Raw genomic sequence first — 17121 nt, 5'->3', positions numbered from 1 at the left:
GTATTCCCAAGCACCTGCCACTCTTGTCCTTTTAGGTGATAGAAGTTGTGGATTTGGAAAGTATTGTCCAAGGAGCCTTGGTGAGTTGCTGCAGCACATCCTGTAGATGGTACACATTGCTGCCAATGTGCATTGTGAGAATGGGAATGAATTTTTAATATACTGGATGGAGACGATCCTTATCAAATGAGTTGCCTTTGTGTTAAGCCTTTTGAATTGTAGGGGCTGCACTTATCCATATTATTCTAGCTCTCTGATACATGAATCTTGTAGATGGTAGGCAGATTCTAGGGAGTCAGGAGCTGAATTCCTTGTGATAGAAAACCCAGTCTCTGACCTATTTGTGTAGCTACAGTAGTTATATTGCTAATCCAGTTAAGTTTATGGTCAATGGTAAACTCACAGTTTGATGATAGTATAAGTTGATTCAGTGATAGTATTGCCATTGAATGTTAACAGGAGATGGTTCAATTCTGTCTTGTTGAATATGGTCATTGCCTGGCAGTAACATGGCTGATAGTGCTTGTAAATCCCCAAACCTGGATGTTTTCCAGGTCTCACTGCAAATAGATAAGGACTGCTTTTATATCTTATGTCATATTGGAAGTGTGTGAATGATATTGAAGTTGTTTCATTATCAGTGAACATCCCCACTTCTGACCTCAAAATGAAGGGAAGGTTAATGATGAAACAGCTGAAGATAAGCCCATGATGTTAGCCACAGCAAAGCCCTGTGACTGAGATGAGTAAATTTTGTTAGGCAAATCTATTAAGGATATTGAATTGAAGCAAATTTTGAAGTACTAATCAATTGTGATTTCGTTTAATTGAATGATAGAATAGGGGCAAGGGAATGCATGGTCCATTCCCATTCTTCTGTTTAATTAAAGAGTTTATTCTAATTCGATAGTGATCTGATGGCTCAGAATTTGCTTCTGTTCAATTCACAATTTCAATTTATTTCACTGGCTGCAAGTCATAAAGAGGTTGGTTATTACTTTAAACTTATGAAGACAGAAGCCGAATATAAAGTCAACAGCAAGAGAAATTTAGAATTTGGTTTCTTCAGGATAGTGGATGTTTTCAAGTACAGAGTTGATACACACCATGAATGTAAACTAAATTTAATTCATAACTGGCATTTATAAACAGCAGATATGCATCTCCATTTATATCACATTCTAGTTATGTAACTCTTACCATTAGTACTAAAATGGGAAAATAGCATCGGAACTCTGAGGAGATTTCATTTTTAGCATGAACTATAGGATTACACCATTTGGTAGGGAATATACTTATTCAGAGAGTCTATAAAACAGTAGCTATGCCGAATGTAAAACCTATGAATTATGTTTGACTTTTACCCAGATTTCTTTGTCCTATAAATCCAATGGTTTTGACTGATTTATGATATGTGGAGGTATATTGTTGACCGGTTTAAATTCCAAGGTCTCATTTATCAACTAATGTTATTGTTTTTAAAGGTATGTCATTGTTTAGTATCAAATCAGGCATTGAACTGACAGTTGTTCTTAATGGCTACATATCTTTCAGGTTGATGTTTTCTCCTTTGGTATAGTATTGTGTGAAATACTTGGCAGAGTCACCGCTGATCCTGAATTTCTTCCCAGGACACAGGTAGCTATAAATGACTGGTCACCAGTCTGGCACTTGACCCAAAGGCAAGCGGGACAGTAGTAATATGAAACCAGATGGTGGAGTCATTTTAGGCATAATGGGATCAATTCCAAACCTTAATCATAAATTTATCTTTTATACCATTGAAACTTTGGAATGGCTGAACTCTTTTCGTTGAATATAAAGCCTGATACAAACACCTCACAGAATCATTCAGCCTGGGTGAGTCGTGCAAGTCAGCAGCAAAATCTTTTGCTTTTGTTTCATTTCCATTTTACATGAGCATAGAATTCACTCCTTAAACATTATAATATAAACCTGTTTATAATTCATACAGTCCTCCCAGATTCACAGTCGCAGAAAGCCAATTACCGAACCATCAGCAGACAGGATTAATTAAATGATAAGTGAGAGAAGATAAATGGGAATTCTAAACATCAAACTTTCAAACTTAGTGTCAATCTTTGATTTGACACCAGAATTCAAAATGAGATAACATCTTACATGGATATGGAAGAATGAATAATCACACATTTGTAACAAATTCTAAAGCAAATCAGTATTAACCAAGTCACATTGTCTACCGTGAATATCTAAGAGAAAAGCGAACAGTGTCTTTTGCACTGCATGTATTAACAAGCTTAAAATGAGCAATAAGGTCCCTTTGTATTACTGCTGTCCCAAAAAACATACAGATGCATTTTTTTCTGCATGTCTTTGTGTTTTCTATTGATTGTAGGAAAGACTGCAACAAGTGACGAGTTTAGATGTTCATATAGACAGACCTCAACAGTTTTATTGTGAATTTGTAAGAGGGGTCTTGAAGCACGGTTTCTTTGACATTGCACCATATTTTCCAGTAGTAATAGTAAGGAAAGTAGCAAAGAAGAAAGAGAAGCAGACGTACATTTATATATTGTCTTTCAGGACCTCAATGTCCTAAAATGCTTTTAAATGATAAAAGTACTTGTGAGGTGTAATCACTGTAATTATAAGTCATGACACTGTCAGTGTTCACCCATCATTATTCTGTGAAACTGACTGGAACTTCTGGTGAGAGCAGATGTGTAATTAGACACGGAAATTCAGAAGATGTTTTCGTTGATTCACTACTCTTCCACAGAGTGTGCTGGTGAAGTTCTCAGAAATGGAAATCTTCAAAATAATTTGGTTCAATGGGAGCTTCCACATTTTGTGCAGTTTATCTCAGCACAGTAACTGTCTAAAGATTGTGCTTTGTTGATTGAGGTGTAACTGGATGTTTAATACTCAGTCAAAATCTCTGCTGAACAATCTCTGCGGTCCTGGAAAACTAATTTTATATTGCTAGAAAGTCAAATAGTAATGAAACACAAATGAATTTTAAAATACTTTACAAGTTTGTCGATGATCTTTTAGTTTTGACCATAATTCTATGTGTACGGCTAAATCTTTATTTCACTTTCTGTGAAATTAATTAAAAGTGACAGTGTTTGTCCTTAGTTTGCTGTTTTTAAATATTTCAGTACTTAGCTGCTTGATGACTTCATTGTCATTGTTTAGTAGAGATCCTGACAGCTGATACTGTAATGAAATTAACAAGAGGAAAAGTGAAATCCATGCCATGCAGATCACTGAATCTCTCTGAGCCTCTTTCTAGGGGTGGTGGCGAATGCTATCATCTTATTTGGACCACTAAAATCCACTCCATAATTTCTCATAGTGACAGTGAATATAAATTGTTAATACAATATATTTACTTTTTTCTGTATAGTATACATCTGTATACTATATATGTTATATTATTAAAGGTTTACTGAAATTATTGATTATGAAAATGTATGATGCTATATAGTAACCAAATTAGCATTTAATTGTAAATGTACTGGCTGATACTCAATGATACAATTTAAAAACATTACTGTTATACCATGGTTCAACTTGGCAAGCACAGGAGCATGCATAATTCTGAAATCTCTTTCTGAAAACATTTTCTAGGATTATGGACTCAACTCTGAAGCATTCAAGGAAATGGTGAATGGCTGTCCAAAAGCTGTCCTGGAATTAACAGTTAACTGCTGTAGGGTATGAAGTATTTCTGACTTACCATCATTCTTTCTACATGATTCACTAACTCTGGTCTTGGTCACATTGCATAGACCCTTGATTGTAGTAGGAACTATATCACAACAAAATCAATAAACCATTCTTTTTCAATATAATGGTCCATCCAGAGAGGAGTCAAATTTTGATGCACGTGGAAACAAATGATATTCTAGTTAGTTTGGTTAACATCTGAAAGGGAGCATTAATTAAATATTTCAGATGGGGTATGTTGTCAAAATCAGCATCATAAGTAGAATAGATTGCACAATGGCTCAGTAGTTAGTATTGCTGCCTGTCAATGCTAGGGATCTGGGTTCGATTACACCCTTGGGGGACTGTCTGTGTGGAAATTTCACATTTTGCCTGTCTCTGCGTGGGTTTCCTCCAGGTGCTCTAGTTTCCTCTCACAGTGCAAAGATGTGCTGGTTAGGTGGATTGGCTAATCTAAATTGTCTGTATTGGCTAGGGATGCGCAGGTCAGGTGGGTTAGCCATGATAAAAGCCTCATGAGGGATTATGGGGATGGAGTGGGTCAGGGTGGAATGCTCTTTGGAGGGTCAGTGCAGATTTGATAGGTTAAATGTCTTCCTTCTGCACTGTAGGATTCTAACATCCCTTTAGAGTTCTCTTCTTTTACTACATAGACTGTGAAGGCAAAAGGATAAAACAGAAGTATTAGCTCTTGTAAAAACAGCAGCAAAATTCCATATGAGCCATTTGTTCCTGTTATCACTAATCTCACAGAATAATTCTAACTCTAACTCCTAACCTCTTTTTAGTGAAACCCTTAGTGTCATGGCCAATATGTCACTGCAGCAAATGGTAAAATGTTGATAAACTTCAAGACAGCAGCAAGAGAGGAGATGGGGAGTAAGTTGAAGCCCAGGTGCAGAGACCTGGGTTTAACATCTGCAAACTTTGGAGAGCACCTGATTTGGGGGGAAAGAACAATCAAACAGTGAGATTGCAAGAAAATTGATGTTCAACTGGGCTGTGAGCAACTATTGTTAAGGAAAGGTGTATACAGGTATGAATGAAGATTTTTTTAAAAGTCCAACAAATTGCAACTATTCAGTAATTGTCACCCCTTAATTAGTATTGCTAAAATAATGGTACTAAACTGACTGGAGGGCTTGTTAATTATAAATTAGTTTAATTTATAAATTATTGGACACACAATAAAGATGGCAGGGCATGTGATGCACTACTATGGCAGCGAGTGGGAGTTTCTAGATGCCATTGTGATCTAGAACAAGCATGTCTGTATTAAGTGCCTGCTGTGACAGGAATTTCACTCAAAGTCAGTGGACTGGAGAACAACTTGTGACTCCTGTGGCACATCATGACGGGGGAAAGTTACCTAGACACTCTGTTCCAGGACACAATTCCAGCTGTTAAGATTCAATGCATTAGGGGTCATCTGATTTGGTCAATGATCAGTGTGTGACTGTGAGTAGGGCAGGTAAGAGACCAGAGGGCAGGTATGCATGAAGCTATCATCAACATGTCATGGCTGGACTTCAGATTCCTTACAAAGTGTCAGAACTGAGCGAGGTGACTGAACTGGAAGGAAAGGACAGACATGTAGCACATATCAATGCTGTGAATGTATTCAAAATGAATCTGGGTCTGTAGTCCTCCCAATGAAAACATGGCAACAATTAGAGTCATAGATTTGTACAGCATGGAAACAGACCCTTTCGGTCCAATTTGTCCCTTCCGACCAGATATACTAAATTAATCTAGTCCCATTTGCCATCACTTGGCCATATTCCTCTGAACCCTTTCTATTCATATACCCATTCAAATGCCTTTTAAATGTTGTAATTATACCAACCTCCTCTACTTCCTCTGGCACTTCATTCCATACACACACCACCCTCTGCATGAAAAAGTTGCCCCTTACGTCCCTTTTAAATTTTTCCCTTCTCACCCTAAACGTATGCTCTGTAGTTCTAGACTCCCATACTCCAGGGAAAAGACCTTGTCTATTTATTCTATCCATGCCCCTCATGATTTTATAAACTTCTATAAGGTTACCCCTCAGCCTTCAATGCTCCAGGGAAAACAGCCCCAGTCTATTCAGCCTCTCCCTATAGTTCAAGCCTTCCAACCCTTGTAAATCTTATCTGAACCCTTTCAAGTTTCACGATATCCTTCCTATAGGAGGGAGACCAGAATTGCTCACAATATTCTAATAGTGACCTAATCAATGTTCTGTACAGTTACAATATGACCTCTAAACTTCTGTACTCAATGCACTGACCAATGAAGGCAAGCATGCCAAACGTCTTCTTCATTATCCTGTCTACCTGCGGCTCCACTTTCAAGGAACTATGAACCAGAACTCCAAGGTCTCTTTGTTAAGTGTATAAGTCTTGCCCTGATTTGCCTTTCCAAAACGCAGCACCTCACATTTATCTAAATTAAACTTCATCAGCCTATTGGCCCATCTGATTAAGATCCCATTGTACTCTGAGGTACACTGTCCACTGCATCTCCACTTTTGGTGTCATCTGTAAACTTACTAAACTATACCTATATTCACATCTAAAGAATTTATTATAAATGACAAAAAGCAGTGGATCCAGCATCAAACCTTGTGGCACACCACTGGTCACAAGCCTCCAGTCTGAAAAGCAACCTTCCACCATCACCTTCTGTCTTCTACCTTAGAGCCAGTTCTATATCCAAATGGCTCATTCTCCCTGTGTTCAATGTGATCTAACCTTGTTAACCAGTCTACCATGAGGAACCTTGTTGAGTGCCCTACTGAAGTCCACATAGATACATTCCATCATTTTGCCCTCATCAATCCTCTTTGTTACTTCTTCAAAAAACTCTCAAGTTAGTCAGACATGATTTCCCACCCACAAAGCCATATTGAGTATCTATAATCAGTCCATGCCTTTCCAAATACATGTAAATCCTTCCCTCAGGATTCCCTCCAACAATGTGTCCACCACCGATGTCAGACTCATCGGTCTATAGTTCCCTGCCTTTTCTTTACCAAGTTTCTTAAATAATGACATGATGTTAGCCAAGCTCCAGTCTTCCAGCACCTCACCTGTGGCTTCCAATGATCCAAATATCTCAGCAAAGGATCCTGCAATCACTTCCCTGGCTTCCCACAGAGTTCTAGGGTACACCTGATCAGGTCCTGGGGATTTATTCACCTTTATGCATTTTAAGACATCCAGCGCTGCATCCTCTATAATATGGACATTTTTCAAGATGTTGCCATCTATTTCCCCACATTCTCTACAGTACACACTGATGCAAAATACTTGTTTAGTATCTCACCCATCTCCTATGGCTTCACATATAAGTTGCTTTGCTGATCTTTGAGGGGCTCTATCTCTCCCTAGTTACCTCTTTGTCCTTAAAGCAGGTATATATAGCTATATAACGATCTAGTCAGACCACATCTAGAGAATCATGCACAGTTTTTGGACCCCATTTCTTAGGAATGATGTATTGGCCATGAGCGTGTTTAGAGGATGGTCCCAGGAATGAAAAACATATGAGGAATATTTGAGGACTCTGGATCTATATTCAATGGAGTTTAGAAGGATGAGGGGGGAATCTAATTGAAGCATACAGATTATTGAATGCCCTGGGCAGAGTGATGTTGGGAAGATGTTTCCATTGGTAAGAGAGACTAGGACTCGAGGGAACAGCATTAGAGTAAAGAGAAGACCTTATCAAATGGAGGTAAGGAGAAACGTCTTCAACCAAAGAGTGATGAATCTATGGAATTCATTGCCACAGAAAGCTATGGAGGCCAGGTCATTGAATATATTTAAGACTGAGATGGATAGTTCTTGAGTATTAAGGGTCACTGGGAGAAAGCGGGAGAAGGGCTTGAGAAACATATCAGCCAGGATTGAATGATGGAGCAAACATGATAGGCAGAATGGCCTAATTTTTGCTCGTATGTCTTATGGTCTTATGATGGACTTCATCCTAATATCTTAAAGGAGGTGGCTAATGAATCAATTGTATTGGCATTAATTTTCAAAAATTCACAATATCCTTGAATTCCTCTGTCAGACTGAAAAGGAGCAAATATGATGTATCTATTCAAAAAGGGAGGATAACAGAAATCAGAAAAGTACAGACTTTTCACTGGTATTCACTTACCAGGGAGAGCATTACAATCAATAATATAGGAGTAGGGCACTTAGAAAAAAAATCTTAAGTAAAGAATCTGCAAATTATTGTGAAAATTAAATTATTTTTGACTGAAGAAGTAATTGCTATGTGGATCAGGGTATGGTTTTGACATATTGTACTTGAATTTTCAGAAAGCATTCAATAAGATGCCACGTAAAAGGTGGTTATGCAAGTAGAAGCACATGGTGAATGGGGTAATGTACTAACATTGATCGAAGATTGGCTGGTTAGCAGAAAACAGTGTGAAGATATGCATTGGTCTTTGTTTTTCAGCAGGATATGAGAAGAAGGGTCCTGCTGGAATTTGAGGCCTCAACATTTTTTTTTCAATTTATTTGATTGATTTAAATGAGGGGAGAAGAAAAGAGTAAGCAGTCTGATGACCAGAGTAAGATACTTATTTCAAGTATAATTCCACAGTGTAAAAGTAAAAAAGTGGTGTTTTTATGCCAATACAGGCATTTTCTGATTTTTATTTGTGTATTCTCAGTTTAGCTATAGAGTGAGTGTTTTTTCCTATAAAATAAAAAAAAATAAGATGTTCCCAAACAGGAAGAATCCACCAAACATATTTTCTGCTTTTGCCCCATAGATTGATGCCTTCAAGAGACCGTCCTTCCTTGAGTTACTGGACCAACTTGAGGATGTGGCTGAAAGCTTGGAGCCAAATGAGGACAATGAGATCCTTGTATGAATTTGTCAGTATTTGACTCTGCCACAAGGCCTTACTTGGTTGATAGCAACCACTGTTATCTTTGTACAGTATATTAACAAAGAGAAGATAAAATGGATCTTTGAATGTGGGACTTGAATACGTATTAGAAAAAGCTTATTCACACGTGATAGTGAAAAGACACACTCCATTGCCTAAACACATCAGTTTGTTGATCATAGGGGAGTGGCACAATTTGGACTTTGAGTTATAAAGTTAAATCAGCTATATTGATTCAGCCATCTGTTATACTCTCAACTGACTTTTATTTCTACAAATGGAGATTAAATTGGGAAGAGATGTATAATGGATGGCTGATTTGATATCGCCCCATTTTTCATTGTTACTCAAATTCCAGATTATCCCACCCTCATTAAACAGAATTCAAGGTTTTAACTTTCAGCATTTGTTGGAAAACTGCCATTACAACTCTGTATCTGGGTTACTAGGCAGATAAGTGTTTTTATTCAATCCATTATATTTGAAGGACTTTACATCATGAAAACTGTTCTCACAGGCAATGCAACTTCTGTGAAACTAGAGCTGTAAATTTTAACAAGAGTCCATTCAGTGAAACACCTTTTCATGAGTGAATTTCCTCTGTAGTGCTCTTCAATATGTTTTTAAATCACCTCATGCTAAACATATTTTCTGTAAGTTGCTTATGTTGAATAATTTAAAAGAAACATTAGAGAAACAGAGAAGATCGCACATTAAATTTGTATAAGCAATGTTTTTGAATTTTTATTTTTCCTGCAAGACAAGTGACTTCCAAAGATTAGCAGTAATGTTCAATGAACTCAACTTGGTTCAACTCAGTTGTCACCAATCAAACACCAAGATCAGCTTTAATCTATAGAAGTGCCTCACCACATATCACGTAAGAGAAAGATACAGTAATATTGATCTGAATTCTTAAAAGTGTATCCATCAATTGACTGGAAATTCAGTCTAAGGCTCAGTAAAGCCAATTCTAGTAAACTTTTTCCAGAATAGGAAATTCCTCCTGCATTCACTTTTATTGGTCCTTCAATGACATTATACCAGCCTTACCAATAATGCCTCGTATTTACTGTACCGCATTCACCGAAGAAGGCAGTATTGTGTCCCCAGTAAACGTCAAAAGTGAACAGAAGCCAAGAATTACATTTTTTTTAAAAAAAGGCTGACTCATTGTGATTAAGTCTAACTTAAAGTGTCATTCTAGTGTATATAATTGCAATTATTACCCTCTGATAAAAATGTTTTGATAACTAATTGTAAAAAAAAGAGTTTTAACTTAGTGAGCACACCTTATCAAGTACTATAAGTAATGTTCATACCGATAAATAATCAAAAAGTATTTAGTATCTATTCCATTAATGAATTAATTACTCATTATCGTAAAATAAACCTGATTATTCAAGGTTCTATTGGAAAAGAAAAGGGGAAGTTGGATATAGCAACACCTTTGATTATTCACTTATTAAGAACTTGCATTTATATAGTGCCTATCACTTCCAAAGGATGTCTGAGAATACTTTACAGCCAATTAAGCACTATTGAAGTCTAGTCACTGTTGTAATGTAGGAAACTCAACAAGCTTGCACATGGCAAGTTCATACAGAGATAGTGGGTTGAATTTTAACAGCCTGTGTAGATAAGCTCAGGTGCTTGTGGGCATGGAATATCATGAACTTGGAAAACGTCACTGATTCCTGAGTAACATGTTTAGATTTTCAAAGGGAGGGGTTGTGTGAAAGGCGCTGGCAATCCACAAACCTCAAATTAGTTGTTTAATGCAACTAATAACAGTGTGGAACATAGTAGATAGAAATTTTCAAATGGCCAGCGTGGGGAGCATGGAGTGTATAGGGCATTTTTTGAGTATAACTATGGGGGACACATTGAAGAGGTATTAGTCCCAGCACTGCAGTGCAAACATGTTGCACAAAAGGGGGAAGAGTTGAAACTCAGTTTCTCTTACATTGGCACAGGATTACCTTGCTGGAGCTGAGGGGCTTGGTTTTGTGAGGAGAGTGTGTTTGGACTCTTGACAGGAATGTATAGCACCTGAAGTGATGCCTGCTTATCTGACCCGGTTGGAGTTCTTCTGCTGAATGGCGGGATGAGGGCAGCTCTCTTGTCTGCCATAGCCTCGATCAGACCCACTAAAGTTGGCATCGGAAGAGCATGAGGTACCCCCAGTTGCGTGCTGAACTCACCTCTGGTCCAATTAGCAATATTTGAGAATGGTTTCACATCACTACTACTACCGTGATGTGGTGTCAGGAGCTGGGAATGTTCCAGGTGTCACTTTCCTGACTCTCGGCTGAAATTTTGTCCCAATTTGACCCAATTAGAATCTTTATTTTTGGAGGAGAATGTTGCTCAGGGGATATATATTGGCGAGGAAACCAATTAAAAGGCAATGCCGAAATCAAATTGATGTTTAAACAAGCAAGGCTGTAGGTTTGGTTCTTGGTCTGTGCTACGTTTGCTAATATCACTTAGTTGCTGCAGCTATTTGTATCATTATCCTGTGAGCTGTGGATGTCCTGGAAAGAAGATGAGATGTAAAGGTAGATATCAACACAGTCATAATATTGTTTAAGTTACTAGTAGCTGGGCTAAAATATAAAGGGAGAAATGGTGTTTAAATTCTCCTTTAGTTCTCTTAAGTTACATCTTGGAATTGTAAAACACAATTCAGAATACTTCAATAAAGTGATGGAAATCTTTGCAGTTTGTACCTAAATTTTGAATGCTATATGCCACTTTTGATGTGCATATTGTTTAGGATATAACTATTATCATTTTTTTCCTTTGATTCATTTTAACCTTTGCTACTGCTGGTTTGGGGAAGATGGGGGTGATGCATCTATTGTATTTATTGATGAATTGATGCTGCAGTTTTCATTGCTGACCTTTTTCAAGTTCAATCTTTGGAGTAGGTGAACAGCGAAACAGTTATTGCACAGTTTCTTGCATGTCTCTGAAGGTGATTTGACACTTTTATTACTGAACTATTTCCCTCGTGCTATCTGCCATAGAACAAGCACAAATGAAGCATTTTAAAGTGTTTCTCATGTTAACTATAAAATAGATTTGTAGTATTTAATATTGTATGATTGTAAAGTAGATTTGTAATATGAATTGCACTAGTATAATATAGAATATGAAACTGGATGGTATGTAGCATATTTCTTAATTTCCAGTGTTTTTTGTATAAAGTGGTCAATCTATTTTGATGTTGTAATGCTTGGAAATTTATGTGATTTCATTGGCAGTTCCAAATGCAATTAAATTCATCTTCTTTGTATCAGAAATTTTTGACCAGAAACCTTAAGTTGGAACTTCCCAATGAGCACTTCTGGGCTTTTCTTGAATTATAGAAATGAAACAAAACTACCCATTTGGGCAAAATTTGTTTGATACATTGTCTCAAAGGCTGCCAAATATGGCCGGGCTTGTCTCACTCCTCATTGTTACAATTTCTTAGTTAAGACTGAGCTGTCTGGGTGATTTATTGAATAGAGCTTATGCTCTTTTTCTCTCAGGAAGGTAAGGAAATTCAAAAAAAAACTTTCAGGCAAGAGACAATTAGAGTCGCTATCATTTCTCCAAAGTTGCTGGCTGAGCATCAATCAAGTCCCAGGAATATGTTTCTTGCCAGCTGCCTTGTTGGGCTAATTCATACCAAATAGGATCATCCTTTTTTAAATAAAACAATACTTTAATGACTATTGAAACAGTACAATTAAAATGTGTAGAGAGTTTTTTTTGAATGAAATCATTAAGGGCCATGAGACCTATTAGAAACTAGTTTAAAATTTCAACTATGAAATGTGGTTGAACAAGTAAGGTACTACATTGCAGCAGTTTTTGTGTAATGCATGATTTCATTGCAAAGGTGTATTTGACTTGCTGGTTCACTATGAATCCCAATAAGTCATTCTTTATGATCCTTGTTCACAATGCTTACTCTCACCTGTTTTCTGTTACATTTGTTTTTACTTAAGCATTGTATATAATGTACAGTACAATTATGGACTGATACTGTGTAAATAATATGTGAATGCTGACACAAAGCATGTTGTTTAAACAATACCTGCTGGTTATAGACGGTGCTAAAATGTTGAAAACAATTGTGCAGAATTGAACAGCATCAAGCAGCTGCTGTTTGCCTTGCATTTGACTTTTCCAATTGAAAACTTCAGCTAGCTGTTATTTAATACTAAAACATTTATTGATACATATTTTGTTAAAATGGATGTTACTTTACTGTCTCAACTATCTTTTGTAACTTTCAGTATCTAGATTTGTTCTGGACCGTAAGGGTTGCTCACTCCATCAACACATAATCTTTTTAAAAATAATAAAGTTAAAATGAAAGAAATTATAGCTTCTGTATGTTCTGTTTATTTATTGATTGATTGAAAGAACAAATGTATATATGACAATCATTGCATAGTTTTAGTAAAATCTGGTTTATGTTCACAATAACTTTGAAAATATAGCCAACAAAAGGTCCAGTACTGTTGCAATTATTTTCATGGGGCAGGGTTCATTCCAGTAAATGGTGGTTGCAGTCCATTTTCTAATCAATAACACTTGTATTTATAGAAGCACCCCTCATACAATAATTGATTAAATGCTCGTCACATGATCACAGTCAGCCAAAAATTGATACTGAATCAGAGGAGACGAAAAGCCTAAAGAAAAATGTAGACTTGAAGAAGGAGAGAAATGTTTAGTGAAAAGAACTCCAAAGCTTAGTTCTGATACAATGGTGTGACCTGTAGGGCTTAGTACACCACTCCTGTTGCTAATTGAAGTAGATGTTGTCTTTCCTGTAAATCCTGATCAACAATCCCTTTTATTGAATTTGGAATGTGTGACCAATTCATTTAAATGCACAGGTCCAGTTGAGGTTGACAGCCTGCCTCCCAGGGGCTGCTGACCCAATCAGAGGGCAGCGTCACTGAGAGAAGTGGTTCCTTCTAAGGCTGCAGGAAGAAGAGAGAGTATGTGCATACACAGGGACCCTCTATGAACAGATAGGTTCTTTCATTCAAAGTGCCTGGCCAGGTAGTCAGGCCTTTGAGAAATAGATGGGCAGGCATTTGGTTGACACAGTCATGGAAGTGGCTGTTGTCATCAGAAACATTTCTCATGGGCCATGAAGTGACCAAAAATTAAGGACTTCTTCCCGAGAAAGCTGCATGTCTCCATGTTTGGTGGCCATCTATAGACTGTTGGTGGCAGTCTGAAATGGCTCTTCATTTTTCTCATTTTCTCTCTACCTAGAGTCAGATAGCTGTACCCCTAAGCCTCCTGCCTCTGAGTATATTACATGGTGGCATTAAAGTCCCCATTCACAAGGTCTTCCTCTGCAAGCCCATCATTATACCATAAACAAAAACAGAAAATTGCTGGGAAAACTCATCGGGTCTGGCAGCTTATGTAGAGAGAGAGCAGGGTTAACATTTTAGGCCCAGTGGCCCTTCTTCTTGTGTTCTTTGTTCTGTAGAAGTGTCGCTGGACCCAAAATGTTAACTCTGCTTTCTGTCCACAGATGCTGCCAGACCTGCTGAGATTTCCCACCAATTTCTAATTTTGTTTCTGATTTCCAGCATCCACAGTTCTTTGGTTCGTTTTGTCCATCAATTTACGTGCTGTCTAAAGTATATTGCTGCTGTTCCGGTCATCTTTCAAGAATCAAACTATTGATACAGACAATCAGGTTCTAATGAAAATTGGTCAGTTTCCCTATAAAACAGGAACTGATATCTTTAAGCCTACAGTTTTGCAACCATAGGAACCTGAAGCGTCCAGTGAGAATGTACGTTCTTTTGAGACACAAAGCAATTAGGGAGAAAAAGGAAAAGCTCAATAAGTCACAAGCACATTCTGTTGAAACACCATCTAAAGGAAACTGGAAAGGAACCAAGAAATCCAACTCAAAGTAAAATCGCTGAAGTATGCAGATTGGATTCATAGAATTCCTAGAGTGTGGAAACAGGTCATTTGGCCCAAAAGGTCCACACCAACCAAAGAGTATCCCACCCAGACCTATTCCCTATCCCTGTTATTTTCCATTTCCCCTGACTAATGCACCTAACCCACTCATCCCTGAACACTATGGGCAATTTAGCATGGCCGTTTCACCTAATCTGCACATCAGGTTTGCTGGCATTTGCCAGTGTGATTGCCTTGCTTGTTGACCTGGTCAGGCTTCACTCCATATACGGGTTCAAGAGCAATGAGCAAGACCACAGATGACAGAGCTGGGTTAGCTCAGTCAGGCTTCACCCTTCACACTGCAAATGTTTACAAAAAGGAGTGGCTTGTTATGAACGCAAAATAGTTTCCAAAGCTGACCTGCCTAATAGGTTCTGAGAACTTCATACAGAACCTGTAACTTGTTATCAGGAAACTGATGTTTCCCTCCTGTTCAATTCAGTTCCCTCACTCAGCCTTCTTAAAGCTCTAGTCAGGTTAAGAAAAGTCCATCTGTTGTCAAATTTGAAATAAAGCTGTCAATGTCCACTCTGTGGCCTCACTCTGTGGGCCCCTAGATTCATTGGTCACTTAAGGGCCTTAGGTGGTTGAAGGATTAAAGTTATGCCAGTGATGGGTAGGTGACAAACATGACACCTCATTACGGTACATTCCCACTTCTATGGTCAGGAGGCATAAAATTTCACATCTTTTCTTTCTTTGGATCAGTTCATTTGAGCTCATCCAACTAGACAAAAATGCACCAAAGAGATGCAATATCCCACAATGGCAAAGGATGAAAATCCCAGACAGGCATTGTACTTGACCACAGTGGGCACATCTGGAAAATGAGGAACTTCAGCTCTATCCATGTGGAGTGAAAGACCTCATTGGAAGATTGAAAAATTTTGAAAGACCTGAGCCCTGCTTTTAACCCAACCCACTTGGCAAATGCAAAACCTTCAGGAAGGTTAAGACAAATCAATTCTCCAGTTTCTAAAAGCTTTTTTTAAATATACAGATTAGTCAGAGGGAATCACGCAGATGGTCTTACTGGAATTGAATATGATACTGTCCAGTGAAAGTACACTTCTGGAGCTATGGTTAAGATGCATTTGGAGCCAGGTTAAAAACTAGTTATACGTAATCTGCAAATATTTAATTATTAAATTAGCATTCCATTCCTCAGTATCAAAAGCACAAGACCATCATAAAAATAATAAAATTAAAAGAAAGCAACTAAAAGCAATAATTTTAATGTATATACTCCTCTGTGGCCAATAAATCACCAAATAATTCAATCTTCTATGACAGGCACTGTTTTGATATCTTGTTACCAATAGCAACATGTTCAGTGACCTGTATCATGAGGCTTTATAAATATGAAGACAAAGATTCAAATTACTGATGCTCACACCCATAATAGACAACCGGTGAACATTCAGTCTCTTATTACAAAGAGGTTCTAATGAATGATTGATATACAATATTGATCAAGTTATTTTTAAAGACTATTTTGGTAGCCTGGTGATGTATATGAAATTTATCCATCATATTGGTCAGAACTGAACTAAGATCATCACATTAATGGTTAAAATGCTAGTGTTATTTTCCTTCAGTCCTGGGGATCTTAAATTTGGCAAAACAAAACATTCAGGTTTCAAAATATAATTAATGGGATAGAAAAATGCCCCTGAGTACACTTGAATTACTACTTAGATTACCCATTGTTTCTGATAAAAACTAATTTATGTAATCACAAATGTAAAACCGTTCATGAACCAGTACATTTTGGGTGTGTGATATATTGTGATCATTTGTTTGAATTCTATTTTGCAATTTCCTTGATGTATTTAAGAGTGGTGACCTAGTGCACTTTTATTGATGCAGTTAAAACGGGAATAAACACCAGAAGTTAACATTTTTAATAAGAGTGTGAACTCTCCACTTGTGAGTAATAGTGATTTGAAATCGCTGAAAGTGCCTTAAAAAGTATATTTAATAATTTTAATAGTTCATCAGTTGACTTGTAAATTGATTAGATGTCAATATGAAAAGACAGTTAAAACCTGTGAACAAGACTCCCTGTGCCTAAGAGCACAATTCTAAAAACATTAGTCAGTTAGAACCTCATTTGGGTGAATTGAATCTTGAGCTGGAATTACATATTGTGCAAACCACGATTGCTTTTGGGCAGAACTTAGACTTCATATTCCGTGATTAGTCATGTTAGTTCAGCTGATTCCAGTTGGTTTTGCTGATATTGTAAACTTAACAATATCACAAAGCTAGTACTTTTTTTTCCCAAATAGCTGTTCCCTGGCTCAAGGAGACACTGTCCTTGATTTTTTTGTTTCATAGAGGCAATAAATCAGGCTGGGCTCTGATCAATCTGGTTTGATGCAGAGATGAAAAGGATTTTGAGAGGCCTTTTGTTTATATGTAAACAGATGAGACTTCAGGCCAAAGGGGTCATGTTTTGGAAGTGACCTGTGTAATAAAAGGGGAGTGATCAGCTCTCTAGCTGA

General features: G+C 37.4%; 1 protein-coding gene across 3 annotated transcripts in view; it reads left to right on the top strand.

Annotated features, from left to right (window-relative positions):
* Positions 1–12924, top strand: part of LOC132825815 (dual specificity testis-specific protein kinase 2-like) — a 99066-nt gene extending 86142 nt beyond the window's left edge. For 2 of the 3 annotated variants that reach the window (XM_060841322.1, XM_060841321.1), the window contains exons 7-9: positions 1555–1638; positions 3616–3702; positions 8492–12924. In XM_060841322.1, the coding sequence (XP_060697305.1) occupies positions 1555–1638; positions 3616–3702; positions 8492–8593 (273 nt within the window). In that variant the 3' untranslated portion in view covers positions 8594–12924. The remainder of the gene's footprint in view (positions 1–1554; positions 1639–3615; positions 3703–8491) is intronic. The other variant, XM_060841323.1, reaches the window with a different exon arrangement.
* Positions 12925–17121: the final 4197 nt, after the last annotated feature.

Source organism: Hemiscyllium ocellatum, chromosome 21 (assembly GCF_020745735.1).
Source record: "Hemiscyllium ocellatum isolate sHemOce1 chromosome 21, sHemOce1.pat.X.cur, whole genome shotgun sequence".
In the NCBI taxonomy this organism is placed as follows: domain Eukaryota; kingdom Metazoa; phylum Chordata; class Chondrichthyes; order Orectolobiformes; family Hemiscylliidae; genus Hemiscyllium; species Hemiscyllium ocellatum.
The sequence above is the reverse complement of the archived record's forward strand: the minus strand, read 5'-3'. Positions and strand labels throughout refer to the sequence as shown.